Below are 26,472 nucleotides of genomic sequence, written 5' to 3' on the forward strand. Positions count from 1 at the left end.
CTGAAGACAGCCCTGTTTAGGGAAGTTTTTAATGTCTGAAGTTTTATTTTGTTCTTAGTCTTCTGTTGGGAGCTGCCCAGAATGGCTGGGGAAACCCAGCCAGATGGGTTGGGTATCATCATCATCATCCAAAGTCCAAGAGACCCAATCTGTGTCCTCCAGCATGAGCTCATGTGAGTTTCTTGAACAGATCTCAGAAGCCTCTAGAACACAACAGGGTCTCCAAGGAGAGGGCACACTGGTTTTCCCCAGTGTTTTCCTTGATGCTGGAGAATTTGAAAACAGTTGCGCTAAAGAGCTATTTCCTCTATAACCAGCAGTATTTACTCTGCTGTTGGATGGTGGTTAATGGGTTTGGTTTTAAAAAAAGTTTTATTTCTTGCGCTATGTAGAATGAGTTGCATTTGGCATTGTTTTGTTCTTCCTAGCTAGTTCTTTCTCTCAAGACTCCAGACTTGGAGAACCAGGCCTTCCTATTCTTAGTTATGGTAGTTCTTTATTGTCTCCATTTTACAGATAAGGAACTGAGGTTGAGAGAAAGTGATAAGCTCAAGGACACGGAAGACAATAGGAAAAGGAGACCACAGAATATAAAAGATCTTCTGATTGCCCTTTATCAGCAAGCTTTCCTTTCAGCCGATAAAGGTTTCAGGCTGTGAAATCTTTTTAAAAAGGACAGAAATTGGACTTTTTGTTAAAGCAGGAAAGGAGAAATATGTGGTATTTGCGATTTCACACATTCATTCATTTTAGTGCTGGGACCAGCATGCTCATTTCCCATTAAGACAGGAAATGAAAAAGGCAGTGCTGAATGGCTTATAAGAAATATTAACCTAATAGTAATCTGCTCATTTAAAGCAAGGGAGGTAGACATAAGACGAGATGAAATGTACACTGTAGAAAAGTAACATTGCAATAGTTGTCATAACTTTTAAGCACTATGCAAGTTCCTAATTCTGCAGTACCTTTAGCTACAGAAGACGAGCTGAAAAATCAGTCAAATATATTCAGAGGAGACGTTTTCTGAAAATGAAATTAATGGGTTGTCATCATCTATGAGCCAGAAAAGCAGAAGGCATCCCGTGAGGAAATGCTCCAACTCATAGTAGCATCATTAAAATGATAGATTTTTCAGACTCATACACAGAAGTTTTTCACATAATTGTGTCTTAGGAGCAATCTGCAATCATTTCATCTGCAAATAATTGAGATTTCATATTTATTGATGCTGGAACTTGAAGCTAGTTTCATCTTTAAAACAAATTTCAGACACAAGAACCCATTTTCCTCCAATTCAGTTTTGAAAAGTATTTGCGGTTTATAAACCCAACACTACATCAGTTCTGGCTGCAACTGTCAAATACAATTATATTGTCCTACAGCTTGACTCTTGGTGGGAACTAATTTTATATTGTGAATGAAATATCATATAAACAGTAGCTTCAGGATGGATTTTGACAACTGGGAATGAATCATTACCTGAGGCATACTTAACACTACAGACTTACAGCTCATGCACATTTACTTGGAAGTAAGGCCCAATGAGATCAGTGAGACTTGCTCCTAGGGAAATATGCACTGCGGCTACAAACTGGTTTAATAAGCATTTCTTTTCTCCAGGGAGCTGCAGTTCTTTGACTTATGGATGGCTAAGAGAATTCTCAGCACTCTTCACAAACCCTGATTCCTATAATTCTTTGGGAGAATACCACACTTAAACTGCCATAGAACCATGTTATTTTGACGTGCTCTTAAAAGCAAACCACATGGAGTTTTTCATATTGCATATGACTGTGAGATTAAACATAAATCTATCAGCTTTCCACACCTACTTGGAAATCTGGGGAAGCACAGCAGTTGCAGTGTTTTGTTTAGTCATGCGAACAGAGACTATTGCTTTCCCAAGAGTAGCATTCTGAATATGGAAAGCTTTTAACGTATTTTTTTGCAGACCCAGTCTCTGAGCAGTGTGAGATTCCAGCAGTTCCAGGTGCGCTTCCCCAGGGTCTGTGTTTACTTTTGGAAACGAGGCACAGCGGAGACTGTGATGTCTTTATGACATATGGTTTATTTACACTTATATACAACCTGAGCCTAGGAAGGAGACTTTTTGTCTTAATGGCCCAACAACCAAGCTATCACCGCAGCACAGGAGACTTAGCCTAGCTTAATTAGCTTTTGACATTTGCTAACTCCCGGGGATTAGAAGTGTCTAGTACCCAACTTAATACACAGAGGTCCAGCATCCAGTTTTAACACTCCCCGTCTTTCTAACACACCCAAATAGAATATGTAAAATTAGCAAGTATGATGGCCAAAATAAGAAATATAGACGGAAAGATAGTAACAACTGAGCAGGAACAATTTGAAGGGTATTCAAAACAAAGTGGCATTAAGATAAATCTACAAGCAGGGATAAAGCTGTGATCAGCAGCAGACAAAAGAAAGGATCGTGAATACAAGGAGAAAAAAAACAGAAAATCAATGGAGATGTAGCAAACTAAAGAATTTGTAATAGGATGTTAACGAAAGATAGGTTTGGAAGTCTGTATTAGATTTGATAGGATGGAAAAATGTATGCCTAATGTTTACTGAACAATGCATTTTTTTAAATAAAAAAAGTACTAACACCCACTGGCTTATAGAGGTCTAGCACTCACAAACTCATCATAGTAGGGTGTGTTCTATGGCAAACAACCAAGACCAACGTGGTCTTGGTAAACACAATTATGGTGCAAACGCGCGCATTTATTTGTATTTTTGCAATTGCATGTATTGAGCGAGGTATGATGGCCAACATGAAAATCTGAAGCAGCTCCCACCCCACGCTCTCCTAAACACTGCACCCCAATGCCAGCGCCCTGCGCCCCATTTTGCAGAATGCACCTGCGTCTCCCACCCCCCGCGCAGGCAAAACATCCACCTGTCCCTGCTAGGCGCGCGCGCGCAAAAGGACCACGTACCCAAAAGGGGCACCTACTCCTGAGCCACCCCCAACTGGATCCCTTCCTCCCCCAGCCCCGGAGACAGCCGCAGACCCACCCGAGGGAACTTTTTAACCCTTCCTCTCCCCGACCTTGGGCGCACACGCACGTCGGCGTGGGCTGTGCGCTCTCGGCGTCGCCGGCGCCGCCCGCTCGCAGCCAACTGCGCTCTCCGCCCTGCCCAGCGAGGCGGGCCCGGATGCTCGGCCTTAACCCTTCAGCTTCCCGCGGCTTCCTCCCTCCGCTCCCTTCCCCCACCGCCGAGCGAGAGGGCCGAGGAAGCGGCTGAGCCGCCTGGCACCCTGTTGTGGTGCCCAGCGTAGGTGGCGTCAAGGGCAGCGGCAGCAGCGCCGGCGGCGGCAGCAGCAGCGGAGAGGGCTGGGCGCTCCTCCCCTTCCCCAGCCCGGCGTCGGCGGCAGCAGAGGAGGAGGAGGGCGCAGAGAGAGCGCAGACATGGCGGCCAACATGTACCGAGTGGGAGGTATGTGGGGCTGGCGCGGGGGGTCCTCAGCGCAGCGCGCCCCCTCGGCTCCCGCGTTTGTCCTTGGGCACCGAGGAGGAGCAGGAGGGGAGGGTCTAGCGCCGGGCCGCCGGGGTCCCGTGGGGCGAAGGAGTGCGGCCTCGCGGGGAGAAGGTGTGCGGGGCCGGATCTCGGCCGGGCCGGAGCGAAGGGGCGTGTTGAGCGGAGCCGAGCCTGGCGCAGCACCCGCCCCCCGCGGGGAACCCAGCCTCCTCCTCCGGATGCCTTCCCACGAGGGAGGCCACGGCCCACCTGGCCAGGGAGGTGGAATTGGGGGGAGAAGCCCCCCGCGCCGCGGCCTCTCTTCCGCGGGAAAGCGGGGGGGGGGACCGCGCTCCCCGGGAATGGCAGTCTCTGCGCTTCCCTAAGGGGAGCCGGCCCAACTCTCCCTCTCTTCCCCATTAATGGAGGGGGGGGGAAGCTTCCGAGGCCTCCCCGACCCCCTCTGGCTAGAAGAAAGCTCCCCCTTCGCCCCTGGTGTGTGGGAACTCTTTCAGGGGAGAGGAAGACGCACGGCGCACCCCCTATTCTGATATCACATGTTCTGGGGTTCACCCCCCCAGCCAATTCAGCGTGGTCCTCAGCGTCCCCCCCATGTTTGCTCTCATGTGAAAATTGGCACAAGGTCTCAGGCCTCTCTTTTGTCCCATGGGATCCAGTGGGGTTGCTCCAAAGCAAGTGGAGTGGGTAGGAAAAAAAGAATAACTGGTTTGTAAAAGGATGGAGACTGGATAGGGAGAGAATTCTCCTTTTCGTTATAACTGAAACTGGGGAGACGGTGGCCCCGTCCCCGGTTAAATTAGATGGCAGTAGCAAGTGCTTTTCCCGCACAGAGTGTAGTTAACCTCTGGGATTCGCTCCAGGGCTGGTGTCAGGGGTTGGCACCACACCAGTTTGGGAGTGGGCAGGTGAATGGGCAGTATTGGCAGTGGTGAGAGCATGAGGTGAGCCCTCAGAGAGGCACTCCCTAGGGTATCCCCAAACCTGAAGCTGGCCTGACACTGGTGATGGTTTAGAAAGGGTTCAGTATAAATGTTCATTGATCATAATATCTCAATGGAAAATCCTGTGTACAGAAGTTGCATATCAGTAACAGTGTATTTGTGGGTTTCCTAGGAGCATCTAGGTGGCCTTTTTCTGGAAGTGGGATGCTGGACTTGATGCACTTTTGATACGATTTTGAACCCCAAAGGGTAATACTAGAGGAATCTCTGCTTCTTAAGTGCCAATTCATTCAAAATGGCAGCACTTATTTTCTCTGTGATTAGGCAACTTAGGTGTGGAGAAACTCTAATCTGAAATGGCCATTTAAATGGGAGGGCCACTTTCCTCTACATAGCTGTGCACACACAGCTGTGTGTGAGAGAATAATGTCTGCTTGGGTGAACCAACTTTTAAGGCCTGGTTCTCAGAATTTGCTCATTGAGGAGCATTTTGTTGTTGTGAGGTTGAAATGGGCAGGAGGAGAAAAACCATGTACATCACTTTCTGACCCTTGGAAGAAAAAGGTGGTATATAAATGTGATAAATAATACTTTTGAAGTGCAGATTTGGGCACAAGTGATGGGAATAGAACACCAGAGTGCCCCCCCCCCCCAGAAAGCTAACATGTAAGGGAGACAGCATGCCAGACTGTTACCATTTTGTAAGTACAGTACAGTGGTAGCTCGGGTTAAGTACTTAATTCGTTCCGAAGGTCCGTTCTTAACCTGAAACTGTTCTTAACCTGAAGCACCACTTTAGCTAATGGGGCCTCCTGCTGCCGCCGCGCCGCCGGAGCACGATTTCTGTTCTCATCCTGAAGCAAAGTTCTTAACCTGAAGCACTATTTCTGGGTTAGCAGAGTCTGTAACCTGAAGCGTATGTAACCTGAGGTACCACTGTACTGGCAAATCTAGATACCAATAAGTAAGTACTGGCAAATTCAGGCTGTGCAATTAAAGTGGATTTGGTGCTTATGGCCAAGAAAATACAAATAATAATAATAATTGCAAGTATTTTTATGGAAAGAATAGTGTTGGGGAAAATGCACCGGAAATAGTGGCGTTGTATCATAGGGTTGTCCAGAATTTCCCAGACATAATCTGGAATACTACAGTCGGAAGCAGTGTCTCGGCGGAAATCACTAAAAGTGTCTGGGAAAATTCAAACGTATGTTGTCGGCAGTGTCGTTTTTGGTGATTTCCCTTAAAAAAAGTTCAACAACTTTGCCAAAAAAGAGCTCGACAGTTATGTATAACCTCCACATGGATTTTGTGCAAACAAATCTGGATGAATGCTCGATAAACAGGTTGTCTGGAAGACCCCCTAGAACCTTTCTTATTAACACTATTTATTTAAAACAGAAGTGAGGAACTTGTGGCCGTAAGTGATGCCAACTCCCATCAGCATCGGCCAGCATGGCCAGTGGTCAGATGATGTGAGTTGTAGTCAAGAAATACCTGGCAGGCCACAGGTTTCCTCTTCGTGATTTAAGGTATCAGCATAAAGATTATTCCAATAATAAAGGTTAATAACATGGATAAGACGACTGTTTGTTTGGAAGAAGGTGCATAGCAGTTGAGTGGAAACTTTGGCCCTTTACATCAGGGTTTCCCAGACTTGAGTTGCTGGGAATTCTTCATAAAAAAAGAACTGTGCTGAGGGAGAACAGAAATGGAGAAGGACAGGGCAGCCTGTGCTTGAAGGTTGGAGCGCTGAAGTTCAGCAGAGAAGACAGGAACAAAGAGACAAGACTTTTCTTTCTGCTGAGGAGGAAAAATAAGGGAGTGGAGGACTATGAGGAAGTTTAGGGTCAGGCTGAATGGAACTACATCCTCATAGCACTGCAACAAACACTGAAACACCTGACCCTCTGCTTATTCTTCCAGAAGGGAAAGTCCATGGATACTTTTGACCCCATTGTTGGCCTTTCTAGCATTCAGTCATTGGAGTCCCACCTGCAGCCTGAAGTGCTACATCCTGGACTCTGATTTAGTACATCACCAGTGCTTTGTGAAGACTAGGCATGTCCCCCAGAATAACAACAACAACAACAATAATAAGTAAATAATTCAGAGAAGCCTGGCACACATGATTCCAAGGATGAGCCGAAACATACATAGCTTGAGTGGTGTGCCTTTGCACTCCTCTTTTTGTGTTAGATGTGCAGTCTTCCTAGGAAAACTACACTGAGGAACAACGAGTTTTTCCTGTTTCCTGTGGAAGCTGGCAGTGCCGGTTGGCAGGCTCTTGTGACACCATAGAGTCACCCTGCCCACTCCACCCACTCTGTTTTATGGGTTTTTTTTTTAAAGAAGGCAAAAAGACTCCAGATAAGCGCACCAGGTTCCTGAACCCTACCGAAAATCAAAGAGACAAACAAAAAATACCTGGAGCGCAATAGGGGGATGGGAGGGCAAAACTAGGAATTAGGTATAGGCATTTTAGCCTTGAGATTCCACCAGCTAAGAAATTAACTGTTGGCTTGAGTTGCACAGATATTTTGTATTTTTGTACAAATGCCCCTTATTCATGAATTGCAGAAAAAACTACCCTGTCTTTATGGCATCATTGCTCTTTAAAGATTCAGTTTGGCCCAGTGACATCTTACCATAAGAGGTAGGTTAGGCTGAGAAAGACAGCGAATGGTCCAAGGTCACTCAGTAAGCTTCATGGCTTAAGTCAGGATTTGAACCCTGGTCTCCCAGGTCCTAGTCAAATACTCTAACCACTACACCACATCAGCTCTCCTTAGCCACAGGTGCCTTAGATAACGTTAGGAATGCCCTGCCTCTTAATTCTCAGTCTGAGGGGTCGAGTGAGGTAAGGGAAGATGCTACCTGTACACATGTATTATTTTAGTTGCTTTTGACTTGGCAAAGCATATCCTGTCTTTCCTGGCCCTTTCACGTCAGGAGAAATTGGATGGGTCGTTGCAGTAGTTCTGTGAGGCTCTTTCCAATAGAGGGAATATAGTAATCTGGATTTCCTTTCTTCTGTGTTGTAAGAAAACTTGCAATACTATTGCAGCTGCATTTTTCATGTTTTCTAGTGCCAGGAGACCTGCAATCATGCTACAATCTTCTTTACGGTGTGGGAAAGTGAAATCTTAGGAGAAAGGCGGAGGCATGGCCACTTACCAGCTCACCTGTGGGGTAATTTTATCTTGCTCTGGGCAATTGCTTAATTTCACCTTTGCATTCCTCGCCAGCAGGAGCAAAGAACTGGAGTTGTTACCCTGACCTAATTGTGAGCATCTCAGCCGTTCTCTTAACGATTAATTAATGAACTTCCTCAGCAAGCAAACTTGTTTTCTTACTTTCATTCTTGCAAGAGTGTGTTGTCTTCTCTGTCCCATAAACCTGAAATGGCAAATGAGCCTTAACTTTCAAAGGGGAGCATTTATTCAGCGAAATGAGTCAGATACTGCAATTTTCTACACAAGGGCTAGGTGATCTGTGGCCCTCCAGATGTTGGATGTTGACTCTTCATCATCCCTAAGCATTGGCCATGCTGTTTGGAGCTGATGGGAGTTTGAGCCTGGCAACATCTGGAGAATTGCCCTATTCCCTACCTGTGCTCTACACGCTTCGCCTGAAAACAAGTGGGACTTAACACACATACAATAAACACATTGTCAATCTAGGAAGTAGACGGATCTTTAGGGGATGCGCAATTATACTTCCCTGTAAATGCTAGTATGTGTGAAGAAACTGGTCAAGTTTGAAAATGTCTGCAAGTAGGATGGTGTGCAATTGTTTCAGTATTTCAAGGCAGGTATGGAAGGGTTTGTAGGTAGTGCAGAGTAGGGATTAGAGGTTGAACTAGAACCTTGGGAACCAGGTTTCAAGTCTTCACTCAGTCTCTAGATAGCCTTGGTCCAGCCACTGGCTCTTAGCTTAACCTACCTGGCAGGGTTGTTGTGATGCAGGGGCAAACCATATATGCCCCCCTGAGCTCCTTGGCGGAAAGGTGGGATATAAATGTAATAATAAGAATGATAAGGCTGCCTTTCAATTTAGAGATGGACCTGTTGAACTTATATTTCTATCTTATACAGATAGAGAGATACGGAGATATATATCTTTTAAATAAAAAACTTTGAAAGCTGCAGATCTCCTTTTCACCCCTTGCTTTTTCCTGTAAGACCTATTGCAGTCGTTAAGAGTCGTCAACAGGGTCATCACAGCTATCTGCCAATCACCCATTCCCACCACCCTTCTGAGTAATACCCTCCCCACCTTCTCACTATATAGAAGGATCTGGCAACTTCTGTTTCAGTGTATCTGAAGAAGTGTGCATGCACACGAAAGCTCATACCAAGAACTAACTTAGTTGGTCTTTAAGGTGCTACTGGAAGGAAAAATTTTTTTTTGTTTTAAATAAAAAACTTTGAAAGCTGCAGATCGTCAGTACCGTCTTTAAAGAAGCAGTCTCCCTTTTCTCTTATGCAGGAGGGAATGCCTCTCTTAAGTTAATACACCTGCTACAGCAAATGCATGCATCATCTTGAAACAAAGAAAGTTGTCTTGTTTCAGAACCATTGTTGTTACGTGCGTGCATATGAAACCAGTGCATTCATTTAACAAAAACTTGTACTTTGAATCAGCTAAGATTTCTTAAGTTTAGTCCTATATTTTCAATCTCATCAGTCCTATTTTCTTCATCTCATCGTTGAGCTGCCATAGCATAGTACAGGGTTAGCCAATGTGGTTCCCTCTCTTGTTGGACTCCAGTTCCTATCATTCCTGGCCAATGGCCATGCTGGCTGAGACTGATGAGAGCTGTTGTCTGAATGACACCTGCAGAGCAAAATGTTGGTTACCCCGGCAATGGTCTTTGAAAACATCTGCGCTTAGCCACGAATTCACTAGATGGCCTTGAGCATGAACTCTCTTTAATCTCAGCCCTTCTACTCTTGTCTTTTCAAACTGTAATATGGGACTGATAATGTTCACGCTGGCTTTGTTTAAATAATACTCCTCCGTTACTCATCCTCTCTTGTGCCTTGTACCAGTCCTCTCTCTTGTAGGAAGAAAGTGTAAAATGTTTCATGTGTTTCAAGCTACGGTTGTGAATTTTTTTTTTAGTGAAAGTATTATTGTTTTTTCTCTTTTTTGTGAACCGCTTTGAGGTTTTTTATCTACAATCAAATGGCATATAAATCTTAAGAAAGAAATAAAATTTAAAGGAGATGTAGACTGCTGCTCAGCCTTGTAGGTCTATGACTGACTACCCTGTGAGCCTTGGATAAAGGGTGGTATATAAAAATAATAAATAAATATCTAGGAGGACAGTGACGGGGAACCTTTTTCTACAAAGGATAGTTGACTCATAAGGGAAGTTGTTTTGGTGCTGCAGCCACTGGCGGGTGAAGCTGGAACAAAGGGAGGGTGGAGGTCGCAATTTTTAGGGTTGCGTAGTGCACTTTCTGTCTTACTCTGCCACAGTAATAGAGGTTTTCTGGGAATTTTTCTCGTGCAAATTAGGCATATTTTTATAGTGTAATTTCCATCAGAAAATTATCATTCTGCCTTGGAAATGTTTCTATGCAAGTTCGGCTGATCTGCACCAGGATAAACTTCCAGTTTGTGTTAGAAAACTCCCTAGAGAGTGATCTAATTTGTCTTGAAACCAAACATTTTACAGGGAAAAATGAAGCATTTTGGCAGGCTGGGGCGTGGGGTGCAATCGCTCGACACCACTGCTCTGCTACCATATCTTTGCATTAAATGAGGGCTGTGTGTGGCCTATGAGCTGCAGCTTCTTGTTTTCGGTATGAGAAGTCCAGAGAGCAAGGGACACTCCTCAGAAGTTAGGACCGAAGCTCACAGGTAGAATGAATCTATTTATTTTGCTCACTGACCAGAGTGCTCACAGGTAGAGCACTCACTATGCATATAGAAAGTCTCCAGATCAAGCAGCTTGGTGGCATGAAAAAGTTCTGTCTGAAACTTTGGAGAGCTGCCGCCTGTCAGTTCTGGGATGGATGGACAAAATTGTCTGAGGCTGTTTTCTTAAGGTGTTGCATGTTCCACCAAATCACAGAGACAAAGTGAAAAAGGCAAAGTGACTAACTAGACTTGGAAGCAGATCTTCCTTTTCCTCAAGGGCTACTGCATTAGGTGATTGGGTGTATCAACAAGCTCTCTTCTCTAATTTATTTAAGTCCTGCGTTCCTATAAGTGCAGTGCTGTGTACGCTTAACTCAGGAATAAGTTTTACTGGATATAATTGGATATGCTTCTGAATGAACATTCATAGAATCAGTAGTTTAGTGGGGCCAAGCCACACTCCCAACATCAGTGCTGCTATAGCTTACCCAGATGGCATTTGGCAAGGCTACACAAATGCACCCGTGGAGCCAGCACTCTTCCTGGTCTACCGGCACAGCTCCCTATCCAGGCCAATGCCATCCAGATAAGCTGCAGTGGCACTGCTCCATCACACAGCTCGGGGTGTGGGCTGTGAGCTGTCCCCACTGCCTACATCAGGCATAGGCAAACTCCGGTCCTCCAGATGTTTGGGACTACAATTCCCATCATCCCTAGCTAACAGGACTAGTGGTCAGGGATGATGGGAATTGTAGTCCCAGATATCTGGAGGGCTGGAGTTTGCCTATGCCTGGCCTACATTCCTGCTGAAGTCTAGTTAAAGTCTTGCACAACCTGATTATTATTATTCAGATTACGAATTGTCCAATCAGCGTGATGTTCCTCCTAGGGGGTCATGACCATTTCTTAAATTTTCAGACCTAAAAGGTGCAATGGTGCAATGGTTTGGAAAAATGCAGGAAGTCGCTTGCAATGGCCATGGCTAAGCCTACTTCCTTCAGACATCTTGCATGAGTCATGATGGATAAGGAAATTGTTTCGGTTCTCAACTCTCCCTTGCTGTCCTGCACACTCCTTTATTGACACTGATAGCAAATGACCAGGTTAAACATTGCATTTGCTTTCCACTCTTTGGGGTTCAATCTCTTGAGTATTACTTTTTATTCCCTGTGTTGGTCCTACGGAAACATTGTTCATTTTCCCACTGTCTAACTACTTAAAGATTATTTAGAGACACATGGGGTGTGACCAGAAATTGAGAAATTGTTCTTCTTGTGTGAACTGTCATTTCCTAATTCTAGCAGAACGCAAGATGTTTGATTTTGGCTTCTTTCTCTCTTTTCAGTCTGGTAATCTAGAATTATACATGACGTGCAGCGTGTAGAATCTAGAAGTAAAACTTTGCATAGGATCGAAGCTTTAAATGTCGTAAGCATTGGCTCATGACTCTTTGGACATCTTGGTGCATCTAGTCATGCATGGATGCTTCTTGCATGAATTTTAGTATTTGGATTGGTTTTAATCAGCGCTGTTGGTGGTTTTCTGCAATGTTCATAGTTCACCAGAGCACCAGATGTTGTGCATAGGAACGTCGGAAGCTGTCTTATGCTGAGTCAGAGCATTTGGTCCATCAAGTTCAGTACTGTTTACACTGGCTGACAGTGGCTCTTCTGGATTTCTGGCAGGGAGCCTTTCCAGCTTTAGCTGGAGATACTGGGGATTGAACCTGAGACCTTCTGCATGCAAAGCAGATGCTCTACCACTGAGCTATGGTCCTTCCCTCTAAACCTGGCCATGCCTCATGCTGGGAAATTACGGGACAGGTACCGCAGTGAGATAAAGGCTATGGTTGGGATCAACACAGTCCCTTGTTCTGGAGCTCTACAGAATTCTCTCAGTTGGTAGAACACGAGGCTCTTAATCTCAGGGCTGTGGGTTTGAGCCCCACTTTGGGCAAAAGATTTCTGCATTGCAGGGCGTTGGACTAGATGACCCTTGTGGTCCCTTCTAGCTGTGCAATGCCGTGATTTTAGACACAAGTGGAGTGTCATTTGACTTGGGATGGGTGAATGAGGGCTGTGCAAGAAGCTGAAGAATATTGGTATATGGATGCATTGTGTTAATATTTCCGACAACAGTGCTACTAAAAGAAGCTGTGTTATGGAAGGATAGTATTGCGGAAATGTTAACTCTTTAAATGATGGTTTGTAATAAGCATTACACAGATTAATTGAGGATAAGGCTATCAGTGGTTCCTTATCCTCATGGTTGTTTTCTATCTCCACTGTCAAGAGGCAACATACCTTTGAATGACAGCTCCTGAGTGTCACAGGTGGGGAGAGGGTTGTTGCAGTCAGGCCTTGATTACTTTCTAGTTCGCGACACCCCCCCCCAAACAACAACAGCAACCAACTTACGGAATTAGAGAGAGAGAGAGAACACGAGAATGAACCATGAGACTGTTGTTTTTGCTTCCACAGACTAGCATGGCTGCTGTCCCTCTAGTAATAAGTTCATGCTGCCGTAACTTTAATTTTTTGGCTTGCTAACTTTCCGGGGTGGGCTGGTTAGGAAAAGGGTCCCATCTGGTGGAAAGTTTTATACATCATCTTAACTTTGTAGCTGTGATTCACAAATGGTTTTGCTAGCACCAGATTAATTCATTTCAATTGCACAAAAGAAATTCTTCTAGTACTGGTGTTGTATGTGAATCTCCCACTGTGTAAAATATAAGCCATTGTATAAATCTTTGCGGGGCTGAATCGTTAGTGAGGTTCCACTTGGTTCATCCTAGGAGAGGCAGAAGAGAATTTATTCATGAGCTATAAGCATCTAAAACATAATAAGCTCACATAATTTGTTAGCCTTGATTTAAGGCTCTGTGAACATAGAAATAACGGCAATGTATGCTTGGATTTTAAGCATGAAGCTCTCGGGTTTATTTTTCAGATTTATTCTCATACTGTTTTCTGCAGAACTTTAAATATATTTTCACCTTTTCATTACAGATTATGTTTATTTTGAAAACTCTTCAAGCAATCCATATCTGATCAGGCGAATAGAAGAACTTAACAAGGTACATGAATATGCAATCTTTTGTGCCACTTGACAAAGAGTTGAAGCCCTCCACAATGGAGCGCAGAGGTGTAATTCTTTTATAAAATATGGAAGTTATTCCCCCCCCCCCCCAAGCTCTTGAGTGAAGTTTGTCAAGAAATGCTTTTCTTTCAGGGCTGCATTTTAGAAAATGAAACATACTTCAATCTGTGCCACAGCTGAAAAAAAAATAAGCCCATGCCACCTAATAGGTCATTTGGCTTTGTTTAGATGAACTGTGATTTAGTACTTGCATTCTCCCCTCCTGGCTGCTGGAATCCTGTGGGGGGGGGGAGGATGCAACCTGCTGGAGACAGTCTGGAGGTGTGTAGAGAGTATAGCATGCAATGGAAATCCATAGCTAGGTGATTATAGGGGGAGCCTGCAAAGGACAGGTGTCAAGAGAATGAATGTCAGAGTGGAGCAGGACAAGGATTAGCTAAGCACACTCTGCAAGGTCACAGATATAGCAGGTGACTGCCATGTACCTAGTAACTGCCTGAGCTGAGCCTTGCATATTGATTGGCTCATGCCCAGGAGTCTGAACCAAGCCACTTTTGCTTTGGTGAGGAGTGACTCTTTGATGGGGTTGCAGCCTGACTTGGAGCCCAGCAAACGTTAGGAACCAAGGAAGCTTCCTAACAACAACAATAGTAGTAGTAATTTATATGCCACCATCTGACTGGGCTGCCCAGACCACTCTGGGTGGCTTCCACAAATCAAACGCATTAAGCACAGTAAAAACATCAAACATTTAAAAAATTCCCTATTCAGGGCTACCTTCAGATGTCTTCTAAAAGTCGGATGGTTGTTTTATTTTCTTGACAACTGACTCATACCAAGTCAGGCCATTGACATGCACTGGAATGTGCATCTTACTGCAGATGCTGTTTATCCATGCTGCATTGCTTTTGATGGGATGCACATTCTGAAGTTTAGTATTGTCTCCTCTTACTGGTAGCGACCAGGGTGGATTTGATTTAAAGAAAATCGATTTAAATCACGATTTAAATCACTAGTCAGTAAGACTTGATTTAAATCATTTTTTTTTTTTACAGAAAGACTCATTGTTGCTGATATAATCTTAATAATTTCAACCAGAGGAAAGTTTCATTTTTGGAATAATAAATTTTCAGAGTAGTTTTTACAGTTATATCAAAAATTACTGATTTGGTTATACTATTAGAAATACAGAGACAGATAATTATGACATTATTGTGAAGTTTAATAAGTTAACTGTTTATATTTGGAAAACTTTCGTGCTGTACTTTATTGGAAGGAAAAAATAATCATTTTCTTAATAACAATTTAAACAATTTATTTTACTAAAGCAATAACATTATAGTATATGTATCCATGTTTGTTAACTGATATGGTTAAACGTTGTTTCTTTAAAAAAAACACTTAGACTGAGTTTTAACACACATGAAAAACTTAAAACAAATCCTTATTTCCTGATGAATATCTTTTGGACTATAAAGGTAAAGGTAAAGGGACCCCTGACCATTAGGTCCAGTCGTGACCGACTCTGGGGTTGCGGCGCTCATCTCGCTTTATTGGCCGAGGGAGCCGGCGTACAGCTTCCAGGTCATGTGGCCAGCATGACTAAGCCGCTTCTGGCGAACCAGAGCAGCGCACGGAAATGCCATTTACCTTCCCGCCGGAGCGGTACCTATTTATCTACTTGCACTTTGACGTGCTTTCGAACTGCTAGGTGGGCAGGAGCTGGGACCGAGCAACGGGAGCTCACCCCGTCACAGGGATTCGAACCGCCGACCTTCTGATCGGCAAGTCCTAGGCTCTGTGGTTTAACCCACAGCGCCACCTGCGTCCCCTCTTTTGGACTATAATGTAACTTAAATAGAAACCTGTCTTTAAAAAGATTTTTCCTCCAAAAGCACATTATTTTTAAAAACTGATTTAAATAAAAAAAAATCTGAATTTAAATTTTTTTTTTTAAGTCATTGATTTTTATCCACCCTGGTAGCGACTCTCCAGGGTTTCAGGCAGGGGTCTCTTCTAACCCAAGGGTGGAAAAGGTGCTGCACTGTTGACTCCCCAACTGGAGCAGCCAGCAGCATCTCCTTCCTATCCCGGCTGTTCCCACTCCCCAGTCGGAGAATGCAGCAATTTGGGAGGCAGGGAAACGTTCAGCTCTTCAGATGTTGTGGGATTACAACTCCCCTTATTCCTAGCCAGAATGGCCAGTGGTCAGGGATGATGGGAGTTGTAGTCTTAACAGCATCTAGAGCAGCGGTTCTCAACCTGTGGGACCCCAGATGTTGTTGGACTACAAGTCCCATCATCCCTGAGCTCTGGCCTTGCTAACTAGGGGTGATGGGAGTTGTAGTTCAACAACATCTGGGGACCCACAGGTTGAGAAAGGCTGATCTAGAGGGTGCCAGGATCCCTATCCCAGGATTAAGGGATGGGAATGGTTGGCCTGATAATCTGCCACATGCTCAACCACAAAAAAAGATGGAGATAAACTTTGGCTGGGGATGGGATGGGACGGACGGACTAATGAGGTGGAGGTTTACTAAACAATTAGTGCTTTCCCTTAGCCAGGTTTTGCTGGCCATGTGTTCCACAATTGTGATACATTGATTTGTTAATGGGTTGTGTTGTTTTTGCAGACTGCCAATGGCAACGTTGAAGCAAAAGTGGTGTGCTTTTACAGACGCCGTGACATCTCGAATAGCCTCATCATGCTTGCAGACAAGCATGCAAGTAAGTAGATTGTTTCCTTCAGAAACAAACTGCATGGATTCTGCAGTTGTTTTCTGTGTGCGTGTACTGGAATGTACATCTTCATGCAGATGCAGTTTATCCACAACCCGTTGCATTTTAAGTGCCCTGCATTCCCGCACAGCTTCACTCACACCCCTAGGGTGGAATTCAGCTTTCACCCTTTGCTTTGTTGCTTCTGGAAAGAAGGCTGCTGATAGCAATTTCTGCCAATACTCCTTTACTCTGCAGCCCTCAGCAAAATCTGCTCTGAAGTGTTGGGGGACCCTGTAGAATGGATTTCTTAGGATGAAATGCTGGTTGTTGAGAGCTGTGCAGGGTCAGAGAAAAATCCCCCTTTTGTTAGTGAACTGCTATGCTGAATCGATAGCCCTTTCATTTGAAAAGTATTATTTCCTCCTTTTTATCGGTGACATAGTTGACGGCTGAATATCTGTGTGGCTTTGCTCAGCAATATTGTATGTTTCTTTTGTATTTATCTACGCAGTGACATAATTCACAATTTGGTAAGCAGCCCTTGCCGTGTCTACGCCTGGAAGGTCAATACCTTTAGCCATAGTTTCTTGTTGCCTGTGCGAACTCTGTTTTTGTATATGCCATTGAAGCGATTGTTTCTGCTCAGTTCTAATTGGTAACGATAGGAGCAAGATATTTAGCTGAGGCAGAACTGAAAGTTTAGAACTTGACACTCTGCCAAAAAAATAAATAAATAATAATTATATCTTGATATTCTGCCAAAGAGGAATAGCTTTAATGTAGTTTGCGGTTTCTTTATCTTTCGCAACAAGGCTTCATTATTTCATGCATAAATAATGTGCTAAGTTTTTGGAAATTATCATGGCATATTGATTTCCGCCCTTTCCTTACTCTTCCTTTCTTATTCTTCCTTTTTCATTGCTTTGTAACACCCATCCAAGCATATCAAGCTATTTCCCAGTTTTTATATTATTTAGTTAGTTTATATAATGTTTATATTTAATATAAATATAATATAATATTTAGTTTATATTTAGTTATTTATATTATTTATAAAATTTCTATACCACTCTTCATCCAAGGCTAACAGGGCGGTTTACAATATTAAAAAGATAGAAATACATACCATAGTAACATACACAAATAATACCCCGCCCCCCGTTTAAAAGGCCATAGATTATTTAATGAGATCATGGGTGAAAAGACAGTTAACAGTGTATTCATTGTAGAGTAGAGACCGACAGACTTCCACCTTGTAGGATCCATTTAGTTTTTTATTACAATCTTTAGATCTTCCAACTTGACCTGGTGCAAAAAGGCATATGCTTAGAATTCTGAGCCAAGGAACCAAGCAAAATGATTGAATGGAGTTCACTGGTCTTGCACATAAATATCCTTTCTTGGTTCACCCCAGATTGCTTCATTTTGGCAGTATAATTTACAGCAAGAGCTTAGTTATTTTGTTGCTATTACTAAACAACTGAGAGTCAGAAATAATATCAGATCTACTCAGAGATCTCCCAGCAGATATTTTACCCATCCCTTGTGTAGAGCTAACACAGATTGTTCTTTCTGTGGTTATAGATTATTTCGATGCTGCCTTTCTGCCAAAAAGGCTTCAAACGTGGCTCACAAAGGTTTTTGTTTAAAGTGCAATTTACAACAATTTAATACAACAAAATCCAAGCTTTAAACAACAACTAAAAGCCCAATGGATCCATGTACCGACCCAAAACCAAAGGAATCAAGGGGTGGGATTGTTAGAATTCCTGCTCCATGGTTGCAGTCATGGGATTGTTGTCTATCACATGACGGTGTATGTTTTGACTCCACAAAGTGGGAAGTAACAGAGACAGGATGTTTGTGTTACTGTGTTCTGTGAAGTGGGATTATTGTCCTTTATTCATTTTCTCTTTGCTGTCTGATGCTAGAGAGAGAAGGAACCATGTTGCAGTGCTCCGTGTGTGTTTATATGTAAATAAAGTAGATTAGCCAAAATGCTGAGTTGCTGAGGTCTGTTACGCAAGCTGAGAAGACTCTGCGGATCCCTAATCCCTAAGTGTGCCTCCAGATGTTTTGGGACTACAATTCCCATAATCCCTGACCACTGGCCCTGTTGGCTAGGGATCATGGGAGCTGTAGTCCCAAAACATCTGGAGGACCGAGTTTGCCTATGCCTGGCCTAGGCAGTGTGACTATAGGCACACAGGATAGCAGGGATGCCAAAGCACCACATGTCAAAAGACACCTGGATAAGACAGACTATATACAGGTGTTAGATTGTTGCTATTGTTAAACAACTGGAAATCAGAAATTACTGCTGATCTACTTCAAATCACCCAGAGAGCTACCACTAGAGCCTTCTGCTCACCTTAGTGTAAAACAGACAAGTCTCTTAAAAATAGGGGTATTCACATCGTGCATTCAACAAGTGTACAGTAGCACCTTGGCTTACGTTACGCTTGGGCGATGTAAACTTCAGGTTGTGAAAGTGGCAAACCTGGAAGTGTTTTGCCGCATGCACATGCGCAGAAGCGGTCTACCGCATCTCCGGTTGCGCAAACCTCAGGATCTGGCCAGACCTCCGGAACGGATCCTGTTCGCAGCCGGAGGTACCACTGTGTAATCTTTGTACACAACAGCTGAGCTGTACAAATCAGCAAGCGTACACTCTTCCACACAAACACTTGTACATGCGTAGATATAGGGATATTGTGTTCAGTGTAACGTGTGAATAAGCCTATTGTTAAAGAAGAGTGGATGTCAGCCTGCTCAGTGCTTTGGATTTGACTGGTATCTCTGAGAAGTTTGGGAGACAACTGGAGAAGTAAACAAATAATGGAATGGAATGTCATAAGTTCCTTGTGACTCAGCCCCTGAGCTGCTTAAAAGTGTTGGACATTTCGTTAAGCTCTGAGTAACAAGGAATTAACAGCACAGAGTGCCTGAACACAAGACAAGACCAAAAGTTCATTGAGTTCAGCAACCTCTTTTTGACTTTGGCCATGGCTTTGCAGATGCCTCTAGGAAGCTGAAGAGCAGAGCATAAATGCAATAGCTGTTTGTCATAGTTATGTCCTATCATCTGTTATTCAGAGATAGAGTGGAGCGAAGCCTGCCTAGCAGTTTAATGTGAGCTTCTCTGAACTTCTTGAAAAAAATAAGCAGAAGATTGAACAAACAAACCTTCTGTAGTGTTTTTTTAACGGTGGTCATCGAATAATTCTGCTTTATTTGGTTTTATTTTGAGGAAGACATGCTGTGCCTCTCCCACCCTGGGGGTGAGGACATAAAGGAACACTAATAATGAGTTGCTTTCCTTGACATAATAGCCATTTCTCCCTTTTGTGAATGACAGTGTATAATTAGTAGTTGACTCCTGTTCATGAGCGTCTCATTAACCAGATTAGTGTCAACTCTTTAAGTACAGAGCAAAAGTTTTATATTGTCATAAGCACACAATAAGCTTATTTTAGTGAATGGCTTGTTAATATATTAATGAGATTTGGGAAAGCAAAGCTCTCATAAAGGGGATTTTATTCTGTAGACCTCCACCCTGTGTAACTACATCTGTTTACCAGCTTTGTGTCATTTTGTACCTAGAGTTTTGCATGCTCCAGTAGAAGTGCTTTGTATTTATGTATCATGTCTGCGTTCAGAGTTATAAGGCATGGGAGAACTCTTAGTATCTTCCTACAAAATGCATACAGGAAGCTAGGGATATTACAGGTAAGTCAGTGCCTTTCAGCTGAATTCATCTCATGGGGTTGGAGATCCTGTGTTCCTCCAGAGGTCCTGTCAGTCCCCACTAGAATCCCTGATGGTCAGGGGTGATGAGAATTGTAATCTATCAGTGTCTCATGCGTGTTGCCCTCAGCTTGTTGGAGGAGGGGAATGACACTAATAAAGTAGATAAAGAGATTGAAAGCTTTTCTAAATCAACTTGGGATTCCTTTAATATTTTGTTGGCATTCTGTGTGTCTTAGGAGACAGTGGAGAAATGCACCTTTGGGGGTGAAGTCAAACAGTTAAGAGAGGTACGGCGCCTGTTGTAGCTGTAGAGACTGATACAGGAGAGACCTGTTTTGTTGCAGCTGAGGCAGATAAAGGCGTCCAGTTGTGCTGCTGCAGATGGACCATTGTGTGTCTTCTCTATTCTTCCCAGCAGCCATTCTTCATACGAAGAATGGATCTTCCTATGGATACATGACCTGACCCTGTCTCCAGGCACTCAGGTGGTCCGCAAGGGATTCCCACATGGCGAGGTTAATGTTACCAGCCTTCGTGTCTTATTTGCATGTCTCATTCTTTGTAGCAAAGAGTTGGTCTGCCGATGGGCCTGGTGCCTGAAGCCCACTCCCCATAGAGTACATCCTTGGGGATTTCCATTTCCATGACATTGAGTCAACTTTGTGGAGGAGGAAAGACGACAATCTTAAAAATAAACACATACTTTCAACAGTAAGGCTTTTAGTGGAGTGACCATTAAAAATAGTAATAACAATAATTCAAATAAAGAAGCAATGTAAGGGGAGGGGGACAGTGAAAAGCAAGCTTATACAAGCAGCCGAAGCAGGAAACACACCAAGGGCATAAAACAGGGACAGGGAACAGAATGCAGCTGGTACAGGATCCTGAGCTCCCCTATCCTAAGCAGGCCTGTCTGGCAGATGAGTGGGACCAGTGGTATAACCAGGTCTCAAGATGTAAACCACCCCTTGTGCCCAACCAGTCATATCTTGCTCACAAGAGAGGCACATAGTTGAGTGTGTCACTTCAAGCACTTTGTATCATCAGGCCACGTCAGCTGAAATTGGTCCCACTAATAGTGTTGGACACCTCATTAGAAACTATCCCATCAATATGGTGCTGAAGGAGAGTTACTTCACCCTCAAAGAGTTATGCAAACATGTCACAATGGGCCTCTGAGGGGTGTAGCAAAGTGTTCTCCAGGCGCAACAGCCTTCTTATGTGAAAATCAATAGACCATAAAGTTTCATCCCACCAAATACCTTCAGTCCCTGGTGGAACTGAATAGAGGGAATGGGGTTCAGGGAAACACGTGTGGCATGGCTGCATCTAGGATACAGTTTCCTGCAGCATAGAGTGTTGCATAGGACCAGGTACAATATGTAGTTGGCGGGCTATAGGCTTCTCTCCCTCTGATAGATACCACTGGTTCCCAGCAATGATAACTGTAGCTGGGAGGAGGATAACTATTGATCTGGAGAAGGTCTAGGAATGATGGGCACCTGCTTGGTGGCCTCCTTGGCTTTGGTGGATTAGATACATGAGTTAATCGTTGCGTTGTTTTATGGTGAATAGGAGGGGACAGAAGTTGGTATGTGGGGAGTCGCTGTAGAGCTAATTAACAGTGGATGAGAGCTGAAAGCTGGGAGGCGGGAGCAGGTTCAAGCATGCCACAGTAATGAAGTTCTGGTTTATAGGCTGCAGATAATGCCCAGTCTGTGGCTGACCTTACCTAGGCAATTTAGATATAATGCTCACAGGAAGCTAATGAGGTCATGAAGAAGTAAGGGAAGGTGGCAGCATTTTAAGAACACACAGGCGTTTTGTGCTTGCTGAATGGTTGAAGTTTTCAACCTAATGGAATTCAGCTGCTTTTGAAGCTGAAAATTAGAAATTTGCCTCTGTTTAACTGGGAGGAATGGCTTAGATTGGCCAGCTGAACAAGATGAGGATAGCCAATGGATTTCAAACTCTTGGTGAGTTAGAGAATTCCCCTGCATGTGAAGACAAACTCTGATGGATTACACAGACAAGACCAATAGTGGGTCCAACAGTCAAGAAAGTGGTTTCTGCATGTGCTATAGAGGGGCAGGTGGGGTTCGTCAACCTGGGAAGATAGCCTATTAAGGAGAAGGAGAACATTGATCCTAGACCTTTACTGCTTTGTGGGATATCTTTGGGAGAAGAAAAGGCTAAGGTGAAAATCCTACACAAGTCCAGAGTGGAGTCCCAAAGACGGGTTTGTTGGCACTTATACGCCACCTCTTGGCAACTCCTGCAGCTAAGCTGGTGCCAGACGTATTACTCTGCTTTCCTTTGGATGACATCAGTGAGGCCGGGATGGAGTCTTGTCTTCTGTGCAGCTGAGGACCTCCATACACGCTGCCCAGGCTTCTGTCCTGGGGAGGTCACTTCAGTGCTGCAAACACAGTGGCTTGACTCCACCCCCAGAGGTGCACTCCATTCTCTCTTGAGACAGACGGGTGCCAACAAGAGCACTGAAACGTTTTCAAAGATTTTTACAATAAAAGCTTCCCCACCCCATGGTCATTCCCAAGTGTGTCACAGTTGTTGATACATGTAGTTTTAAAGGTGGTATCCAACTAACATGGCCCATGAGTGCAAGGATTTACACTTGTGCCCTGGAATGTCCACCCTCTCCTCTGCCCATACATATCTCTTTAAAAAAGGGGGAGAGACAAAATATGATTGTGCAAAGGAAAAATGCTAAGAGGGGATAATTTGCCTTCTATCCAGTCTGCATAAGCTTCTAAGAAATTCTACCGAATAATTTTGAAATGTACTTATTTCATTAGCACTTATGTACTTCCACCTAAGGACGCGGGTGGTGCTGTGGGTAAAACCTCAGCGCCTAGGACTTGCCGATCGTCAGGTCGGCGGTTCGAATCCCCGCGGCAGGGTGCGCTCCCGTTGCTCGGTCCCAGCGCCTGCCAACCTAGCAGTTCGAAAGCACCCCCGGGTGCAAGTAGATAAATAGGGACCGCTTACTAGCGGGAAGGTAAACGGCGTTTCCGTGTGCTGTGCTGGCTCGCCAGATGCAGCTTGTCACGCTGGCCACGTCACCCGGAAGTGTCTGCGGACGGCGCTGGCCCCCGGCCTCTTGAGTGAGATGGGCGCACAACCCTAGAGTCTGTCAAGACTGGCCTTCGGGCAGGGGTACCTTTACCTTTACCTTTTACTTCCACCTAAGTCTCAAGGCAAAGACAAGCATATGCTTCCAAGTATGAAGACTGTGGTGGAAATGGTTGTAATACATATTCACAGAAAACTGGGATGTTTTAAGGGAAGGGAACATTCTTTGAATGCAAAGGGTTGTCGTTTTAATACCTGGCATCTCCAGGTAGGCCTGGCGAGAAAAGGAAAAAAAACAACCCTGTCTGAAACCTCAGGATATTATGTTTGATTTGTTGATTTAAGCTACTTAGCAGACTTAAGCAATTTTAAGCTTGACTTAACTCCCAAGGTGTTCAGTAATTCAGGTTGATCCAGCTTAGTATTTTTCTTTGGTTTCTCATAAAAGCAAATGCAGCCTGCTATCAATCCACCCCAGAGAATGTCTCAACAGAGTAGGCTATGTATTTCCCCCCCTGCATTTACACACTTGTTTGTCATTTAGGAAAAAAAGTAGTAAGTTTATGATAACATTCTAGCCACATTCAAAGGCTTGTTAACCGTTTTCAGCATAAAAGAGCATACGCACAGCAGTTCCTTTTTCCTTTATCTTTACTGGCTGACTCTTCACCTGGAACTTTCATCCCTTTATAGATTTTGTATTGGCTGTTGTGTTGGTATTGGAGAGCGAGGGCTGAGTCAGATGTTCTTGCCATGCAGAAGTATCTGGTCCAGATGGGTTGGCGATCCAGACTGCTCTCCCAGACAATGCCCAGGCAGAGCCTGTGCAACAAAAAGTTTTGTGGCACTTTGAGGGACTGCCCTGAATTTCATGGTTGTGTGTGTGTGTGTAGTAAATAGATTAGAAGGGAATTAAATGCGGAAAGTTCAGAGGTGGTGATAAAATTGTATAGTTGACAGTGGTAATTCACAGAACAGCTGTTTGATAATACAGGCATCCCATCGGTATGGCAATTCATACATGTATAGTTAAACCCCCACCCGCCCAAAAACCTTTGTCCCAATTGTCTATGATTAATAGCATTAAACCTCTTAATGAATTGTAATATATTCGTGTGGCATTGCTTTCTTTTTGGAGTTAAACAGAGGAGTTTCGAAAGGAAAGCCACTTTCAGGGCAATTATAAAATATCCTGGGTGCTGAAATCTAAAGTTCATTTGAAGCACATGGCACTCTACAAAGCATCATGGGAACTGTAGTTTGCAAAGGGTGCTGGGAATAGGAACCCTGTGAGGGGTAAGCTATAGTCCCCAGGATTCTTTGAGGGGGGAGCTGTGTATTTTAAAGGTCCTTAAAATATATGTGTGGATTGGAAGAATTTTATCATACAAGTGGTACCTAAAACAAAATGTTTGCAATGTATCCTTATCTCCTAGCAGCAGGGTTCCTGCCAGTCAGAAATGCTGTCATCTAGGATACTATAATCTATAGGTGTTCAACCAGGTGTTTTGCTCCCCACTCCCACCCTCCACTCCCATTTTCCTTTTCCAATTGATATTTAATATTCCACCGCTACTGAGCATTTCTCACTTTTAATTGGGCTGTTTTTGGGGAAGGGGGTGGGGTTGTTACTGCTTTAGGGTTTTTTTTTTGATACTTCTGCCAATCTCAAGAGTTTCCCCAACCATAGTGGTTCCTCTCCTTCAGTGACCTTATTTCGGTCCCATTTCTGTTGGCACTCGTCACCTGAGTTTTGCATTAGAGGGAGCTGCTTTCTTGTTTTTTTATTATTATTAGTTTTACTTTGTATTTCATTGTTTATACCACCCTGATCATATTTATGTTGATGGCAGAAGCATTTTAAAACTGCAGGAGCTGTGCCATTCCTTGGCACCTCAGTATTCCTCCCTTCTCACTCCCATTCTATGGCTGCTGCTGTTGTGCAACCTACCTTCTCAGTTGCTCTCCTGCCGCACCCTGACTTCATGCAAATCCGGTATTGTGACGAGGCACGGCACATCCTCCAGTTTTCAGTCTACACCTAATTAGTTGCAGCATTATTGCAACCTTTCTCCTCTTCAGCAGTTACTCTTGCTATATTTTTTATGGTGCTTGGCAGGTTCTCTGTATGTCTTTGTAGAAATTGCCACTTTCCCACTAACAGCCACACAGAAAAATTCGAAGCCTCTCCCAGTTGCAATTTGTAAGTAACCTTGTATATGCTCCACTGCCAGGAGTTGATGTATATATTGAGGGATACAGTGGACGCTCCGTGCGGGATGCACGTTCGCAACCCGCAGCGTGCGCATGCGCAAAGCGCGATCTAGCACTTCTGCGCATGCGCGACCGCCGAAAGCCGGAAGTAACCCGTTCCAGTACTTCTGGGTTTCGGCGGTCCGTAACACAAAAACACGCAACCTGAAGTAGGACTGTACTACAAAATAAATAACTTTGTCATAGTTCAGTATTGAACTCTGATAACTGATTTGCTAAACGGTGAGATGGCTGTCTCATAATTCTTGTGTGATTTATTATTTCTTTATCTTCTAACTTGCAGAATACGATTGCGTATTTCTGTTTGTTTTTTTTAAAAAAGTATACGTTCAACTTAACTTTCAGCTTGCTGCTTTTGAGTTCCTGTTCTGTAAGGTTCCCCTTTTCTTCTGTTTACCAGTTGGAAATGTATCAAATGTAAAAGAGAAAGCAAGGTGGCTTGATTTTAAATAACTTTGATCTATATATCTGATTAAAACAAACAAGCGCAAGCCGTTGATTAAAATCAGAAAGCGAAGCAGAAATCCTTGATTAAAATTGTTGTCTGTTTGCCAGGGCATTAAGATTGTGACTTTGGGTTTCATGGTGAGTTACAATTAAAGCAGGAAGCCTCTTAATTAACCAGAGTTTCGCATTATGATCAAACTGGGAAGCCATGGTTACCAGAGATGGAACCAGACAAGGTATTAAGGCGTAATTTGAAGTTGTCTTAATATATTGGCTTGTTCTAGTCAGGTAATGGTGTGAAAGGGCGGTGCTATCCTACATCTCTTCTGATGGTGATGTTTCTGTTGTTTACTGGGGCAGGGGCAGAGTGAATCTGGCAGTGTTGACAGTGTGCCCACATAGGCCTGACCTGGTCATCGCCTTGTTGCAGTGAGTAGGTGAGACCCAGTAAAAGCTACTTGACAGTGGAACAGACTGTCCACTGTAGGGAGATGGTGGACTCTCCTTCCTTTGAGGTTTTAAAGCAGAGGTTGGATGGCTACCTGTCATGGACCCTTTAATTGAGATTCCTGCATTGCAAGGGGGTTGAACTTAGATGTTCCTCAGGATTCTTTCCAACCCTATGATCCCATGATTCTACGCTGTTGCTCCTGAAGGTGCACTCATACAAAGAGAAGCAAAGGGACTCATTGTGAACAAAAAGCTTTTGCATGTTTTGGCTTAGAATTTAATAAGATATAGTCACCTGTTTTGGGTTTTAATGTATAAA

General features: G+C 43.8%; 1 protein-coding gene across 5 annotated transcripts in view; it reads left to right on the plus strand.

Annotated features, from left to right (window-relative positions):
- Positions 1-3,215: 3,215 nt before the first annotated feature.
- MTA3 (metastasis associated 1 family member 3) overlaps positions 3,216-26,472 on the plus strand; it is a 122,458-nt gene continuing 99,201 nt past the window's right edge. For 3 of the 5 annotated variants that reach the window (XM_083605147.1, XM_083605149.1, XM_083605148.1), the window contains exons 1-3: positions 3,219-3,465; positions 13,328-13,395; positions 16,052-16,145. In XM_083605147.1, coding sequence (XP_083461273.1) covers positions 3,438-3,465; positions 13,328-13,395; positions 16,052-16,145 — 190 coding nt within the window. In that variant the 5' untranslated portion in view covers positions 3,219-3,437. Of the gene's footprint in view, positions 3,466-13,327; positions 13,396-16,051; positions 16,146-26,472 lie in introns of all 5 variants that reach the window. The other 2 variants (XM_083605145.1, XM_083605146.1) reach the window with 2 other exon arrangements.

The sequence above is a fragment of the Podarcis filfolensis genome (assembly GCF_964270895.1).
Source record: "Podarcis filfolensis genome assembly, chromosome: 3".
Classification (NCBI taxonomy): domain Eukaryota; kingdom Metazoa; phylum Chordata; class Lepidosauria; order Squamata; family Lacertidae; genus Podarcis; species Podarcis filfolensis.